This window comes from Thunnus thynnus, chromosome 4, assembly GCF_963924715.1.
Source record: "Thunnus thynnus chromosome 4, fThuThy2.1, whole genome shotgun sequence".
NCBI lineage: Eukaryota > Metazoa > Chordata > Actinopteri > Scombriformes > Scombridae > Thunnus > Thunnus thynnus.
This window is the reverse complement of record NC_089520.1, coordinates 4873116-4890013: the sequence shown is the minus strand read 5'-3', so window position 1 is coordinate 4890013 and position 16898 is coordinate 4873116. Positions and strand designations below refer to the sequence as shown.

The window sequence follows — 16898 nt, the reverse complement described above, 5'->3', positions numbered from 1 at the left end:
AGACCATAAAGGTTCATCTGAAGCTTATATGAGGCTTCAGCAGTCATAGAGTGGATATCTTAGTATTAATGTGCTTTGTACTTATTAATGGCTTATAGTAAAGATTATATTGTGAATAATGTGTGTAAACAACGTTAACTGATACAAGTAACACTGTCATATACCAGTTATTGCTTTCAGGGAGACGACAACCCCGTGAGAAATACAGTTCTGTCTGGATAGACTGATTTATTTTCATGATTGGAGACACTTGTGGTTTTCTTTGGTTACACTGGTCTGAATGAATCTGCCTCCCGTCACCTTCGCCAACACTCCGGCTAAAAGCTTCCTCACAAACTTTTGTTTCCAGGTTGGCAATTTGGGAAATTGACAAATTGCCAACCTATTGACAGTAAACACATTTAGCTGCTAAAGCACAATCAGATCGGTGTTCATTAACGAGTCCCTGTGGAGATGAAGTAGACTGAAGGCCAATGTTTAACAAATACAAGTTTAATATCAAAACAGACCTACAATCCAACATCAAGTCAAATCCAACAGTAGAAACAGCAAAACTTGATTTATTTTTACCTCTTTAAGTACTTTACACGTTTTTTCTGCTCTTTTGTCATCAGTATGGACGATACAGTTCCAGCTAGTTTCTCTCCATCTGAACCAACAAACCTGAAACTGAACAGTCTGAAAAATATCTTAACAACAGCTACTAACAGAGGAAATCTTCAACAATACAGACACAAACATGTACATTTATTTACAATCAGCCCAACCTGAGGGCGGATACAGACGATACCGGGAAGAGAGAACAGGAGGAGACGTTTCCAAAACATTTAGCATTTGTAAATTAGTCTGATTCCTTTTTTTTAAAATTCCATATCTTTGCTCTTATTTTGGAAACAAACTCTTCATCTGTGGTGACGTAGCGAAAACATAATTTGACCCTCTGAATGTACATTTCATCCACTGTGAAACATTTACTTCCCGTCACCACAGATGCTCAAACATCCCTCTGGAGACGCTGCACGATGAGCCACAACTTCAACGTTTTTCCGGGCATCTTCCCTCTTAGACCCAAACAAGAGAACATCTCAGTCCAACATGATGAAAACCCAACGACCCATTCCTGGTCCTGAAATTTAGTTCATGTTTAGGGGGCAGCAGGAGGAGGAGGAGGAGGAAGAGGATGATGAAGGGAGGCCGAAGAGGCTCTTAGAACTGCTGCAGGATCAGCTTCTTCTTGCCGTCGTGACTGAACTTGTTGGAGCGGAAAAGGTCGCTGTCGTAGAAGGACGTCAGGTTGTGGATGTTGATCTGTCTCGCCTGCAGGAGGAGGAGGAAGGTGGAGGAAGAGCAGGAGGAGGAAGGTGGAGGAAGAGGAGAGGATGTGTCATCATTAACTTACCTTGTGTCTGAGTCTTTTATATAAAAACTGTAAAAAAAACATTCATACTCTAACCTGTAATAACACACGGCGCTGTTTGCTTTTATAAACTTTACTGAATGTTAAAGTGTAGCGAGAGAAAATTAATATCCAATTATTTTGATAGTTGATTAATCATTGAGTCATTTGAGCTGCTTTTCTTTGTCTTATTTGATCATAAACAAACAATCAAGAGAATAATCTGATTGTATGTGATGTAACATTTAGCATTTTAGCACAAAAACATCCTTTTATCTACTAATATCCAGTCTCTCGCTACTGTTTGAACTGTATTTTGTTGAGCTGGTATCAGCTGCAGATATGATGATATATTCAGCATGTTCACCATCTCTCTTCTTGTGTCGTTACCTTATCGTTCAGGTCTTTCTCTGGTATCTCGATGGTGTCGTTCTGAACTCCGTATCTGTTCCTCTGGTAGGACACCTGCTCGGCCACCAGCTGTTTGAGGATGAAGAGCAGCAGCTCGTTGTTGTCCCTGCGGAAGGCCAGGTAGCGAGCGAACGTCTGGACGGGAAACACAGACGGCATCGAGTTAAATAAAAAACATCAGGACTGACGTTGGGATTCACGTCTCCGTGAAACTCTGATCCTCTTTAAACGCACCTTCCTCATGCTCCTCATGACGCTGAACTTCTGCGTGTCGATGAAGCTCTCCAGCATGACCCTGATGGCCATGTTGACGTCGTCCTCCACCACGTAGTCCCTCAGGTGCATCTTGGCGTGAGCCTCCGCCATGCGGATCATCGACTCGATGTGACGCACCGTGATGGGGATGCTGCCTGTGGCCTGTTAGTGAGACCAAACCAGTGTGAACATAGGGCTGAAACTAACGACTTCTCTCTGATATGTACTTAATTAATTGTTTGGTTTATAAAACTGCAGAAAACTCTGAAAAATGACAACATCCTACAGCACAAAGTGACATCATTCAGTGACAAACAGTCAAAACCCAAAAATATTCACTTCACAATCATGTAAGATCAAGAACTTCTGCTTAAAAAATGATGTAAATGATTAATTTATTATTAAAATAGTTGCTGAATAAAGTTCTCTAATCGATGCAGCTCCGCATGAATGTTTTGTCGTCATAGAAACAGCAGCAACATACTTCCAGAGAGCTTAGAAAAGGTCAAATATGACTACAAATGATGTCTATTCTGTAAATGTTATTGTATCAATTTGATTTCTTTCTTGGTTTAAAATCTCTCAGTCGCTGCTCAGAATCAGTTTCAGTCTTTCTTTCGGTTTCCTGACTGATTTAACTGGAGGTGAGAACATCGTTAGATCATCAGAAGGACTCAGACTCACCATGGACTCTTTACGCAGGTCGCTGTAGATTCGAGCCACCTTGTCCTGATCCATCTGGTTCAGTTTGGGATGAACCTGCACACACCAGAAAAAAAAAACATTCATGAAAAACCTGAGACGCACAAAACTTCACATTTCATGACTTTAAACTGAATTTTTGCTTCTAAACTTAAAAGCAACTGACAAATATCTGCTTTAAAGACACAAAACAATTTCAAAGTGGTAAAATGTTTATTTTCTTCTGCATCATCATCATTAAACACATCTAGTCTGGATTAAGTTACCCATCGTCACTCAAACTTAACAAAAACTTTACATTTTTGTTTGAAGTTAAAATACTTTAAACTCATTTAATACACAAATATGAAAACTCTCAGACAAGACTGTGGTGTATAAGTGTGCGTGTGTGTGTGTGTGTGTGTGTGTGTGTGTGTGTGTGTGTGTGTGTGAGAGAGTGAGTGTGTGTGTGTGTGAGTTCATACCCGCTCCTTGGCGTACATGATGTACTTCCTCAGGAGTTCCTGGGGAATAGTCGGCACATCTGACGTGTTGGGCAGAACCATTTCCTCCAAGGCCACGCCCCCTTCCTTGTTGCTAGGGTGATGTTTGATGTGGGAGCCGACCACGAAGTGAGCCAGCATCTCGTCCTGGTCGGTAAAAAAAAGGAAAACGAGAGATTTAATTTATTTTCATTAAAGATTCGGTTTTAAACAAAGGCTTGTATCAAGGAGAGGTAAGAAGGTGTTTGTACCTGTACGGGGTCGATAGTGTCTCTGACGACACACAGCACGTCGAAACGAGACACGATGGGCTCCGTCAGGTCCACGTTCTCAGCGAAGGTCAGGGAGGGGTCGTACCTGCCGCCTGAAACAACGAGAGCACAGCGAGTGTTTTATTCACATGTAATCAGTACAGACTGAGAGCAAACATGAACACATTTATTATCAATGAATCTTCTGGTTGATGAAATGTGCTCGTTACAATCAACTCAAGTTGAAAGTGACGTCTTCAAACTGCCTGTTTTGTCCGACTAACAGTCCAAAACCAAAGACGTTGAGTTTACTATCATATAAAACATCTGAGAGGCTGAAACTAGGTCATATTTACCAGAACATTAAATTAAAATCTAAATATTTGCTGATTCACTTTTTTGTCAACTGACTAATTGACTTCAAATCAAATGTGTTGAATGAATTTTCTTCCTCACAAAACATTTGCAAAGCATATATTTTTAAATCCTGCATTGTTAGCATCCATGTTTACTAGCATGCTGTCTTCTGTGTCGCCTATTGTTGGTGCAATAATGCGTTTCCTGGCAAATTACAGCCACGTGTAGATCACCAGAATAACATTAAAAAACCTTCTCCGTAGCACTTCTAGAGGTCAGGGGAACCTGAAAACAGGCTGCTGTTCAACAACCAACTCTCAGCACACACGTCAGTTTCCCAGCAGCACCTGAACGCACCACACTGACCAAAGTTTAACCTCTATTCAAGCTTTTTACAGCATATTGAAATAAAAAGGCAACAAAAAGCTGCCAAACAACAAAAATCTGATCATTTTAAATGATTTGTTTTGAATGTGTAATAACGTTGGTGTTGCCATGTTTGTTACGTACCGATGGGGTTGGAGGCAGCGATGACGGTGCATCTGGCCTGCAGCGAGGTGACGATGCCGGCTTTAGAGATGGAGATGCTCTGCTGCTCCATGGCCTCGTGGATACTCGTCCTGTCTGCATCGTTCATCTGGAGAGACGGAGATTATTTATTCATTTATTCCATCTTCAGACTGACCGAACACAGGAAGGATGATTATTATTATTATTATTATTATTATTGAGCCCCGGGTCGGCGTCTCCGCTCACCTTATCGAACTCGTCGATGAGACAGACGCCGCGGTCGGCCAGCACCAGCGCTCCGGCCTCCAGCGTCCACTCGCGGCTGACCGGGTGTCTCTGCACGTAGGCGGTCAGACCGACGGCAGAGGCCCCCTGACCCGTGGTGAACACGGCGCGGCTCGCCACCTTCTCAACATACCTGCGGAGAAAAATACGCCTGAAGTTCAGATCCATGACTCATTTCTCCACACATCAGTATCTGTATTTATCTCCACATCTTCTCACAGTCGGTGTGTTTCTAGCTTTGGTTTATGTGTTTTCATGCTTTCAGTGTTGCTTCGTACTTGAGAAACTGGGACTTGGCGGTTCCCGGGTCTCCACACAGCAGCACGTTGATGTCTCCACGCACCTTATGTTTACCACCTGGAGGAGAGAAGAGAGAGTTTATAGATCACAGACTGACAGAAACACACGTTACTGTTACTGTATCTGTGAGGACTGACGATAAATAAAGAGAAAAATCTGTTATATGATGCAAGAAAATAGATGAAAAACTGCCACCAGACTTCTTCTTCTGGGTTTTTACCTGGATTTTTGGGCTCTCCTCCAAACAGCGACAGAGCCAGAGCTCTCTTGATGTCCTCGTGAGCGTAGATGGACGGCGCCATGCTGGCAAAAATCTACACATGTGAGAGAAAAATGGAGGGAAAGTTTAGGAAACATCTGTAATATTATAAACACAAGCCAGCAGCCTTTATCTATCTCTATATATATGTGAGGGTTTGTGCGTCGACTCCTCACCCTCTCTCCGATGCGTTCGTCCTTGGAAAGGGCGACGATGGCTTTGACGTCTTCATCGGTCAGCTCGGCCACGGCAACGCCTTCGTCTCGGCGGGTGATGTGGTTGGCGAGGATCACAGTGGCGAACACTGGGAAGCCGTTGGCCATGTTGAGAGAACCGTCGTAGTTGTTGTGGTAGATACCCGTCAGCTCCTGAGACGGAAATAAAGGTTTAAGCATCAGGAAGAATTTTTGATCGGATTTGTGATTTTTTAAAACTTTTTTTAATGCAAGAAAGTCACATGATGTTCTTGTAACACGTCTCCAGCGTTTTATTCCTCTTTTTAAAAGGGTGAGATGTGTATTTATGATCTTATTTCTACTCACGATCTCGTCTCCCGGCTTGCAGCTGTCCACCAGGTCGGCCAGCAGGATGGCGTCTTTAGAGCGCGGGAGGCGACCGGCGGCGACCTTACCGGGACTTTCCTGGATGCTGATTCTCTGGTAGTTCTGGTAAACGGTCTGCAGGACGGAGACGATTGGTTAATTGATTAATTAACTGAGACGAGGAGACTGAACATTGGTCGATACATGACAAGAGGTGGAAAGGATTTGAACGTATAACACTCTTTGTTGCATAATAAATATATAAATGTTCATATTCTTCGTGCCCGAGCCTCTCACCTCCTCCATGTTGATCTCGAAGGGTCCCTGGGACTGACACTCGGGACAGGAACCCGGCTTCACCTCCTGGTTCTGGGACTGGAAGAAGGGTCCCAACACGAAGTTACACTTGTTACAGTTGTACTTGACCATGGCGAGCTGAGGGAGGACGCCGGTGCAGCTGCTCACGACGCCGCTGGTCCTGATCAGCTGGTTCAGATGGAGCTGCCTGAGTGAGCGGATCTCCTCGACCAGCGGCAGGTTGCAGATGCGGACGTGGATCTCGTGCGCGATGCGGTCGTATTTGGGGTACATGGCCAGCACCACTTCTTTAGCTGCTTCGTCAAAAACCTGCAGAAAAACAGTCAGAGACACAATCAGAACACAGACAGGTTTGTTTTGATGGAGCTCATTCAGTGATTAGTAGCCAAAGATGGGAAACTAACAGGCCGGTCTTCTAAAAGACGCTAAAGTCGACGGACATGCAAGGCGAAGGTCACATGACCCACAAAGCCGGCATCGATATGTTACTGGCGACTCGCTCACAACGACGCGGCGGTTCCCATCAGCTGGGAACTAAAGTATTCTCACCTTCAACATTTCAGCTGGAGCTTCAGGTAAGAAGTAGGCCAACACGTGCTCTCTGGCTGCAAGATCTTCATAGTTGACGACCAGACTCTCCTTATTCTCTGTTTAAAAAAACAAACAAACAGGAATCAGTTAAACATCCGTGACAAAGATTCACCAGCGTGTTCGTATCTTCATATTTCAAAGCTGAAAAGCGGAGCAACCTTTGCACATGTCGCTGATCTTCTCCTTGAAGACGTTGTGGCCGTTTTCGTCGACGTGCGTACGCAGGAAGTTCTTGAATCGGTTGTAGATCTCCAGCCGAGGAGCCGCCATGGACACCCACTCCCTCACGGTGTGACCCTGCGGACGGAGGAGATGATGATGTCAGAGCTTCTAACGCAGCTGGAGACCAATCAGAGCTGAAAAGCATCTTTTTTGTTTTTATTACACAAACCTTCATGTCCTCCAAGTTCTCGATGCTCTCTATCATTTCCTCTTCCTCTCCGTCTACTACGCCCTCTGCCGCCCGCTCCAGGAACCGCCTTCGCCGGGCCGCGGGGCGCCCGTCGTCCTCGTCTTCGCTATCTACATAACAACGAAAAATGAACGATATCAATAACAACTTCACAAGAGGAGTCACGTCTCCTTCTCCGAATCCGTCCGCTCTCTCCTTCCTCACCGTAGAGCAGTCCTCTCCTCAGCCGCCCGCTGACGCCCTGCTCCCTGTCCCGCCTCCTCATGGCCTCCTCGGCGGCGGCTCGGGCTCCAGGCGACAGCTCCGACAGATCCTCGTCATCCAGGTCCAAACCCTCAGCCTCGTACTGATCCAGAGCCGGGATGGCACGGTAATCCCTGAACGGAGAGGAAGAGGAAGAGGAGTTGTTATCATCTCATCATTTGAAACAACATCCCTTCTTTCCAATACAAGGTCATTTTTCCATCCTCACCTCTCCATCCCGTCCCCGATCAGTTCCTCTCCGTCTCCGTCCTCCTCCTCCTCTCCGGGCAGGGGTCCCTCTCCCAGCAGCCCCTCCGACTCATCCTCGAAGGGCGGCAGGTCTCTGCCGGGGCTGGAGGTCAGGTCTCCTCTCCTGGGGCCTCGGCTGGGGCTGGTGGCCATGTGGAACGACTCGGAGGAATCCTGTCGACACAACAAGGATCGCCGACTACTTCAATACCGGAACATGACGTTATCTACTCGACTGGGAGCCATCGTTGTACGTTTTATATTGTTTCAAGTTAAAGAGTATCTAGTGTTTTCAGTTCAGTGCTTCACTTGTGTATTTCTATTTGATGCTACTTTATAATTCTACTAGTTTTAAAAGGGAAGAACAGAACTTTTGATTTAATTTGACAGTTACAAATAGTTTGCAGATTAAATTTTTATGTATAAAACATGATAAACTCAACAAACTATAACATTAAAATGTTAATGCACCAGTAATAATAAACCAACTGTGATACTTTTACTGTTTCTACTTTGTTATTGTTACATGTGTCAAACAGAAATTTCTTTTACAGACATAATCTGACATTCTGGATACTGAGTGCATTTACTTTTGATATTTACATACATTTTGCTGATTATAATTCTGTATTTTGTAACTTGTAGGTTTTGAATGCTTCATATTTACTGCAATTGTGTTTTTATGTCGTTCGGTCTATAAAATGTCAGAAAATAGAGAAAAATGTTGATCGCTGTATCACAGACGACTAAATAAACCAGAAGATATTCACATTTGAGCAGCTGGAACCAGATAATTTGGACATTTTTGTCTTTAAAAAAGTATTTAGAATGACTAACTGTCTGCTAATCTACTAATCGATTGATCAACTACTCAGTTTTTAAAAGGATGAGAGTAAGTTTTCCACCGCTGATTGTTGTCAGCTTAATAAAGGTTTAATAAATGTACAAATAATAGCTTTCTTTACGGCAGCACTGTCTCTGTACTCCATTGTGACCACATTACAATACAATACAAGACTGTGGTCTCAGTAATAATCAATAAGAAGCTGAATTAACACCAGACAAACAATCTCAACAAAAGGTAATATATCATGTTGGCTGTGTTGCACATCTGTATCTCTTTAAATGACTGTTTATCATGTTAACAGATCTCCAGGTTAAACTAAATACAATATATTAATGAGAAAATGAGTTATGACTGATGTGGATGCGAGAAATGAAGCTACTGCTGGAGACAAATCCAGCTACAGGAGGTAAAATGATCAAATATTGAGGCTCAAACACTTGAATTAGAATAAATCGCCAACTAAACTTCTTTGAAGGGTCAATAGATGTGAGAACTTATCAAATGTAGCTGGAAACAGAGTTAATGATGAAAGTTTTAAGTTTCAAGATGTTATGCGTGTGTTTTATCTCTTATTCTGTGACGTCTCTTGTTATTTTTCCACCTGTATTTTGTTATTTTATCTGCTTAAAAGCCGCTTCTGTAATCCATCTAATCTGACACTTAATCTAACGTTAATTTAGCAGCCACATGGCGAGTCAGCAAGACGACAAACAAAGCAGATACATCACAGATTATTGTTCATGCTCGCAGTGCTGAACATTAGTTAGAAAATGTATTTTTAATTCTGTGCAGATTTAACTTTAAAAGCATTTTGGTTTATGGTTCAGTCAGATAAAAAAAACCTCATCCCGTCTCTGTCTTCATTGTTGTGATGCTGACAACTTTATTTACTGTAAGAAACTCAAACTACAAACGTAAGACTGCCTAATTTAACTTCTCACTCCTTCAGCAGACACATGAACATGACAGTAATATATTTTAATCTGTATTAATCTGCTTTTTAATCGTTTTAACTCACCGCCATTGCTGCACGTCTGTCTGTTTCTGCCTCTTGTAAAGAAACTTCTTCTTCTTCCGGCCGGGAGTCGCTTTTCGCGCGAAACCACCACGTGGTACTGAAAGCCCGCGAAATGCAATGAATATTCAAATAACCCGATGACGTTGCGCTTCATAATTGGTCGGTGCGCTTTGAAGAGGCGGGAATATAAAACACAATGCGTTTGGTTTTAATTTCAGCACCAACGAGGCTTGTTCGGCAGGTTTGGCGGTGACGCCTGTGATTGAAAGCGGTGCAGCCAGCAAAATAAAACAAACGCATCCTTCTCAGAGTGCCGTAGCAGGCGGACGTTGACGGGCGGGGTTTATGACGTAATACTTTTTCCCGGGAATATTTGGGGCGCGTTCAAATCCGTTTCACTGCCTCCTTTTTAAAGACTCGCCTTACTGAAAGGATACTGTTGGCTTTTGCTACGTTGTTTTCTTCCTTCACTTAGTTTCACTTTCTTTCACTACAGTATAAACCACCTCCGAGTCCACATTTCCAAATTAAATGTGGCCTAGAAGATGTAAATGATCAATTGTGCTTTCTTTATATTTTAATCTCTCTTCTCTTTTTCTGTCAAATGTCAAAATATTTTAATGACTTAGCTTGAACTTGGGGGCAGTTACATACATTTATCCTATCAAGTGATTCAGGATGACTAGCTAACCCTGCATCATTTAAACCCACATTTAACCGTAGTTTATATCTATCTATATATCTTAGTAGGAGCAAGGCTGGATTACCAACCGGGCAAATTGCCCAGGGTCCCTGAGAGCACAGCTTTACTCCATATTATTTGGGTCTACATCATTTTACTAATCACAAATTTGTTAGAAATTTGAACCACTGAACAACAATATCAACTCTGACAGGTCCTCCATCTTCCATCTTGTGCTTGTGGTCTTGAGGAGGGACTCAATATCTAAGACCTGAATTGTTTTAGTTTATATCATGTTTGTTTGCTGTTGTTGTGTTATAATGTATAAAATATCAGAAAATAGTGAAAAATGACTAATTCAGGTGACTTGTTTTGTCTGTCAGTCAAAAACCCAAAGATGTAAAGATACAATCTGTTCACCCATTGGCAATAGAAAGCGATTAATACATGTAAATAGCTTCACAGTTCTTACATATTGCATGATACACAAGTTTAAAGAAATAAAGTTTAAAGAAAGAAAAGGAAGATGTAGTGAAGATGTGTCTGTGGATTTCGGTCCACATTTGGTCCATTTTGGTCCACACACACTTCATGGCAGGCATCTGTATGAAGCTGAGAGATTTTGAGATTAGAGCGGAAATGTTGAAATGTTATCGCATGAAGCAGCATATGAACTGTGCATGATTATCTTCTAATCATCTTGCAGACTCTTAGACAGCTTATAAAAAGGAAGTCTTCTGGTCTCTTTGTTTTTTTGAGTGGCATTCAACCATTAAACCCAAAAACCCTCTTTGTCTCGCTCTCAGTTTGTCACTTTGACCCTTCACGACACTTTTTAGCCAACTTCTTGAGGATATTTCTGCAGCAGGAATGGAAGAGGCTGACGTCCAATATCACTCTGTGTCTGTGGCAGACGGCCATGTCACCGTCTCTCCGGTGCCACAAAGATCAAACAAGGTGCGACGGTGTTTCAGAGCAGCATGAACCCCGCTCTTTATACTGGTGAGCTTGGCACTGTTTGGCCTCACCATAGAGGTCTATTTCATCAACCTTCTCTACCATCTCCTGCCTGTGAGTATCAGTTTGGTCTTTGATTTTTGCACCTTCAGTTTTATCTTAAAACACTGAGGGCCAGTTAGGCCTTACATTTAGGTAAAATGTTGCAATTAATACCAAAGTATTCAGCATGTATATTTTGGTTTTTGCATTATGTTTAAATCAACTTTGAATCAATGAGGTAAAATTTTAGAATATTATGTTTAGTTTTATAAGTCTCTTTTTATCTACATTTGTGATTATTATTGATTTTATAAAAAGTCTTTATATAGACTTTTCAAAACCCACATTGCAAGGCAGCATAAATTATAAAACCATCAGGTTTCATGATAAAACAGATAAAACCAACTCCCATGAAGTAGGTTTTAAAAAAGAAAATTAAAAAAATAAATAAGTGTAGAGGAAGGAAGGAAGAGATTTAAAAGATAAAGAATCAGTTACTGTAACTGGTTTTGTTTTCATGATGCATCTGTATGTATTAAATGCTCTGCAGCAGTAAAAGTATATACAATAAATAAAATATTATAAAGTTGTCATATATATATATATATATATATATATATTCTCCTGTTTTACAAGCATTTCATTTTCTTTTATGTTTCCTATTATTTTCCAATTATATTTCAAAGCACCCAATTTATAATTGATGTATTTTTTAAGATTCTTTGTTTCACATTGTAATGCACATCATAAAGTTATACCAGTGTTAATCCCAGTCACATAAAAACTTGATTAAGAAAAGTCTTTATTCAGAGTTGTAGCTAAAAAATGCGAAAGCAGACTCATCTCTGAAGTGAAGCATGTGGGAAAGTTATTTGTGGTTTTAAGTTAGAATCATTTGAGGAAGTTTGATGGCTGCTGTTCACTTGAAGTCCTTCGTATGCTTCGCCAGATGTGAAAAGATAAAGCTGACAGGAAAGGTATGTTTCCCCACAAGAACTGCAGTCACACTTATGAAATGTCGCTGGTTTTATATCTGACTATAAAATTAAAACTTTCCCAGGAATGTGATATAAAGACAAAAGAACAAGTGACAATTAGGAAGTACGTACACCTCACACACATCAGTACTGACATGTAAAAACAGACAGGAGTACACCAACACCTCTAGTTTAATAACTATAATCATCATTTATGACATGGACGTGGTTTTTATCCTTCACTTGCTTTCACTTTCCACCATTTCAGTATAAACCACATCCGAGTCCACATTTCCAAATGCTAAATGTTTTAAGGGTATAATGTACGGAAGTACAGAAGTGCATTGCATTCACTGATGGAAAAAAAAACAAACATTTGAGGCTCTATCTCATAATTATGAGAAAAGATCTAATTACAAAAAAAGATGTCATAATTATGAAACCCACATCTAGTAATAGTGAGATACTTATTTCATAATTATAAGATAAGGACTTTTTTTTCCTTTGGTGAATGTAATGTGCTTCCGTACATACTGTAGGCATAGCCTTGAAGTTGTAAAAATGTCAAAATTCAGTTCCATTAAATCATTCATTGTGGTTTTTTCCCCATCATTTTAGAGCACACTTCCAACACCATGTTTAATACAAAATATAAGATGTTATCTTGTAGTTATTTATAACTTAAGTTTCTTCAAATGTTAAACACTAAATGTAAATGGATTCAATAATAAGGGATTTGAAGGGATTCAGATTTGCAGATTCAACACTGAAATCAGACTCAGTAAGCTGATTTGATGCTGGATAAATTCTTTTTTACTGTTTACTTTCAATTATGCATTACAGTAAATCCTATTTTTAATGTTTCAGCATATGTACACTGAAACGAAAATACATTTTCCAAGTTCTTATCCTTTGACCCTGTGTTAATTATTCATTGATCTCTTGTTACATGTTACATACTGTGTGTTTATGTATTTTTTTCCCTTCAATATCTAAACATCTCTGAACTGTTACATTAATAAAATACAAGTTATTTTCTCTGAATATTATACAGTATTACAATGTTAACATGAAGAAAGTTATGCCCTTGAAATAGAAATTTACAATACACAAGTTTAAAGAAAGAAAAGGAAGATGTATTGAATATGCATTAGTGGATTTCAGTCCACATTTATGTGAAAACATGACCTTTGATCATGGCAGGTGTGTATATGAAGCTGAGAGATTTTGAGATTAGAGCGGAAATGTTGAAATGTCACCGCATGAAGCAGTATATGAACTGTGCATGATTATCTTCTAATCATCTTGCAGACTCTTATCAGCTTATAAAAAGGAAGTCTTCTGGTCTCTTTGTTTTTTTGAGCAGCATTCAACCATTAAACCCAAAAACCCTCTTTGTCTCGCTCTCAGTTTGTCACTTTGACCCTTCACGACACTTTTTAGCCAACTTCTTGAGGATATTTCTGCAGCAGGAATGGAAGAGGCTGACGTCCAGTATCACTCTGTGTCTGTGGCAGACGGCCATGTCACCGTCTCAAGATCAAACAAGGTGCGACAGTGTTTCAGAGCAGCACGAACCCCGCTCTTCATACTGGTGGGCTTGGCACTGTTTGGCCTCACTGTAGAGGCCTATTTCATCAAACGTCTCTACCATCTCCTGCCTGTGAGTATCAGTTTGGTCTTTGATTTTTGCACCTTCAGTTTTATCTTAAAACACTGAGGGCCAGTTAGGCCTGTATGAGGTGAACACCATAATAATTAAAATATTTAAGGATATGTTCACAAATTTTCAAGTGTGTCTTAAAACAGTCAGGTGTCCATATGAACACTGAAAGAGGTTTTCCTCACTGTAATCATTCCTCCTTTTCATAATGGCTATTAAAAGATGTAAGTGATGGGGGACAAAAACCATAGTCATTTAGTGCAAAAATGCATTTAAAAGTTGATGTGAAGCTTATATGAGGCTTCAGCAGTCTGAGTTAGTCATATCAAGTGGATATCTGACACATTTACAGTCTTTTTAGCATCAAATTCCCTCTTTGTGTTTCCTCGGACAGTGTTTCCCTGTTGAGCTGCAGTGGAAGTATAGTAACAAAAAGAGGAACTTTGGCACTAAAAAGACTGTAACATTGAAAGATATCTACTTGATTTGTCTCATTTGGATGGCTGAACAGTGGTGTAACCAGGACATTTTGACTGGGGTGGCCATGGCATAGTGAACCTTAATGAATGGCAAGTGATCAAAACCTGTAAATACAGATGTTCAATGCATCGCATCACATCAACCTATGCAAAGATAAATAATAAATGAATTCCATAAATGAGGCTGTGTAATATCTGAAAATGATAAATAATCAAGATCTTACCTCAGCATGAGGCTAACACCTGGGACACACAGCCTGCATGAACCTCAGCAGTGTGTGTGTGTTGCTGAATTGCTGCCAGCTCTATTTTTCTACATAGTTTGGCTTTGATAATGGCTATCAATAAAAGCATGTTTCATATCATTTAATTATATATTTTATTTATGTTTATTTTAGTCAGAAAACGATTAAGAAGCATGTGCTCAATTGTTAAAAATAAATAAACAATATTTCACTCTGATGGACATGGTGGGGTCTGGTTGGGGCTACTTCTGTCAGCAACATATGCTCCTCAAAAAGGACTTTTTTTTTTTAAATTGATTATATTAATCATTCCGCCAGTTAAACCCTGCTGTCACTGCTCCAAGTGAAGAATATCCCTCCAGACAACACAAAGTTCCCCAAACGGGGAAGACAGACTTGAAAAACTGTGAACCCGTCCTTTAATGACAAATGTGCAGCATTGAGGAAATGTTTCCATCACAATAGTGCAACTGCACGTGTGCATCCAGACACTGAAGCAGTTACCTGTTTTTATCTTCCATTGCAGGCTGTTTCAACACAGACCCCCAACACCACACCAGGTACAGAATATATCATACATCATATATTAATGTTAATTTCTTCATTTTCATTCAATAATTTGATAGCATTTGTGTTCCTGACATAGGACAAGATGGACACAATCTGAATCTGTCCTGCAAACCATTTGCACATGTGGTAGCTGGTAAGATAACTTTCTGTGTTTTTAATATTACAGAGGCAGTTTAGATCTGCAAATAAAAATGTGAATCTTCAACACTTTGTTAGTGTTTTTGCGGCACCGGCCCCACTATTTAACTGAGCTAAACTTTTCATTACTGGTATTTTCTTGTGTCTTTTTCCCCTCAGATGTACATAATGGCGGTTGGCCGACTGACAGCTGTGGGATGGACTACAAAGATGGGAGGCTTATAGTCCAAAAGGAGGGACGTTACTATGTTTATTCAAAGGTTTCCCTCAGAGACAGCAGCGTGATTCAGCACTCTGTTGAGCTCAGCACTCCTCAGTATCCTAAAAACATAACCCTCATGAAGTCAACAAAATACTCACAGACAACACACAAAGAAGATGTATCAAGCAGTTACCTGGGTGGAGTGTTTCACCTGTGTCAAGGCTGTTACTTTTTTGTGAAAGTGAACTACATGCAAAATTTGCAAAAAAATTCATATAACAATTTCTTTGGTGCATTCATGATCTAAATAGATTTAGATATAGGAAGGTTTAATGCTTCATGAGGAGGACGAGATACATTTTAATCAGTCAAAAAGACCTGCTGGTTTGAAACCTTCCTCCACCATCATCATCACCTGCTGCTTCATCAAAACTTTCAGGTGCCAATTTTCATCCAGTAAAAATGTGTATTTAAAATTGTTGTGCATTAAGAATTAATGTAAATGACTTATGTAGTTATACTCTCATCACAATCATAATTGTGGTAACTTACATTTAGGTAAGATGTTGCATTTAATACCAAAGAATTCAGCATGTATATTTTGGTTTTTGCATTATGTTTAAATCAACTTTGAATCAATGAGGTAAAATTTTAGAATATTATGTTTAGTTTTATAAGTCTGTTTATGTTGACATTCGTAATTATTATTGATTTTACAGAAAACCCAAAATTCCTTTTAGAATTAAATCATACAAGAACTAAAAAACATAATAATAGTCTTTATATATCAAAACTCACGTTTCAAGACAGCATAAATTATAAAACCATCAGATTTGATAATAAAACATAAAACCAACTTCTGTAAAGCAACTTCTAAAAAAGAAAACAACAGCTGAATTAAAATAAAATAAGGGGAAAAACGTCCTAAGAAGAGATTTAAAAGAGAGAAAATCAGTTACTGCGGCTGTTTTTGTTTTCATGATGCATCCGTATGTATTAAACGTTCTGCGGCAGTATAGTATATAAAAATGTATAAAATATTATGAAGTTGTCATATATATATATATATATTCTCCTGTTTTACAAGCATTTCGTTTTTTCATGTTGTGCAATTTTAATTCAGTGCAACCAAAATTCCTTTATAATTGTTGTATTTTTACAGGTTCTGTGTTTTTTCATTGTAATGCGTATCATAAAGTAATACCGCAGACTGTATAAAATAGTGGACGTAGCCACCGTGACGTCACCCATCGGTTTGTGGACTCAATGGATGTATTATGAGAGCTGGATACCGGACTAAAAATGGCGCCAATTCAGTCCAAAAAGAATTGCTCGGCTGGCACATACACCAAAAAAAAGTTTCTAGCTACCGGGGTTGCTTGTTGTGCGTGTGTGTTTTTTTCCCGCTCGGCCCATAGACTTTACATTATGATGACATCACGGATTTTTAAATCGCTTTTGCTCGTCATTTTTGGAAATTATTGCTCCATTACTAAGATTTGAAGACTTATAATA

At 39.9% G+C, this 16898-nt stretch overlaps 2 protein-coding genes across 4 annotated transcripts; one reads left to right on the top strand and one right to left on the bottom strand.

Annotated features, from left to right (window-relative positions):
- Positions 1–476: 476 nt before the first annotated feature.
- On the bottom strand, positions 477–9520 carry mcm2 (minichromosome maintenance complex component 2). The gene is made up of 19 exons (XM_067586279.1): positions 9429–9520; positions 7544–7737; positions 7276–7448; positions 7051–7181; positions 6818–6956; positions 6618–6715; positions 6048–6377; positions 5751–5885; positions 5385–5576; positions 5170–5263; positions 4928–5006; positions 4611–4782; positions 4365–4491; positions 3498–3610; positions 3229–3393; positions 2747–2821; positions 2042–2224; positions 1787–1942; positions 477–1317 (listed from the first exon to the last, which is right to left on the bottom strand). Exons 1-19 carry the CDS (start codon positions 9432–9434, stop codon positions 1207–1209), a joined length of 2673 nt encoding a protein of 890 aa, XP_067442380.1. The 5' UTR covers positions 9435–9520; the 3' UTR covers positions 477–1206.
- A 102-nt stretch (positions 9521–9622) lies between these two features.
- LOC137180968 (tumor necrosis factor ligand superfamily member 14-like) lies at positions 9623–16270 on the top strand. Of its 3 annotated transcripts, none has more exons than XM_067586281.1 (5): positions 9623–11181; positions 13604–13749; positions 15000–15033; positions 15120–15176; positions 15341–16270. In XM_067586281.1, the coding sequence occupies exons 1-5, from the start codon at positions 11091–11093 to the stop codon at positions 15688–15690; spliced, it is 678 nt and encodes a 225-aa protein (XP_067442382.1). In that variant the 5' UTR covers positions 9623–11090; the 3' UTR covers positions 15691–16270. The 3 variants fall into 3 exon arrangements, with proteins under 3 accessions (XP_067442382.1, XP_067442383.1, XP_067442384.1); XM_067586282.1 differs by having other exon boundaries at positions 13497–13749; XM_067586283.1 differs by having other exon boundaries at positions 9623–11185; positions 13497–13749.
- The last annotated feature ends 628 nt before the right edge of the window (positions 16271–16898 follow it).

What these genes read in the sequence shown, in the direction of transcription:
- mcm2 (XM_067586279.1), bottom strand. An exon ending in CTCCAGCTGAAATGTTGAAG is followed by an intron (nt 6,378 to 6,617) that starts GTGAGAATACTT and finishes GTTTTTCTGCAG; the next exon opens with GTTTTTGACGAAGCAGCTAA. An exon ending in ACACTATCGACCCCGTACAG is followed by an intron (nt 3,394 to 3,497) that starts GTACAAACACCT and finishes TTTACCGACCAG; the next exon opens with GACGAGATGCTGGCTCACTT.
- LOC137180968 (XM_067586281.1), top strand. Translation starts at nt 11,091, where the DNA reads ATGAACCCCGCTCTTTATACTGGTGAGCTTGGCACTGTTTGGCCTCAC. An exon ending in GACCCCCAACACCACACCAG is followed by an intron (nt 15,034 to 15,119) that starts GTACAGAATATA and finishes TTCCTGACATAG; the next exon opens with GACAAGATGGACACAATCTG. An exon ending in ATTTGCACATGTGGTAGCTG is followed by an intron (nt 15,177 to 15,340) that starts GTAAGATAACTT and finishes TTTTCCCCTCAG; the next exon opens with ATGTACATAATGGCGGTTGG.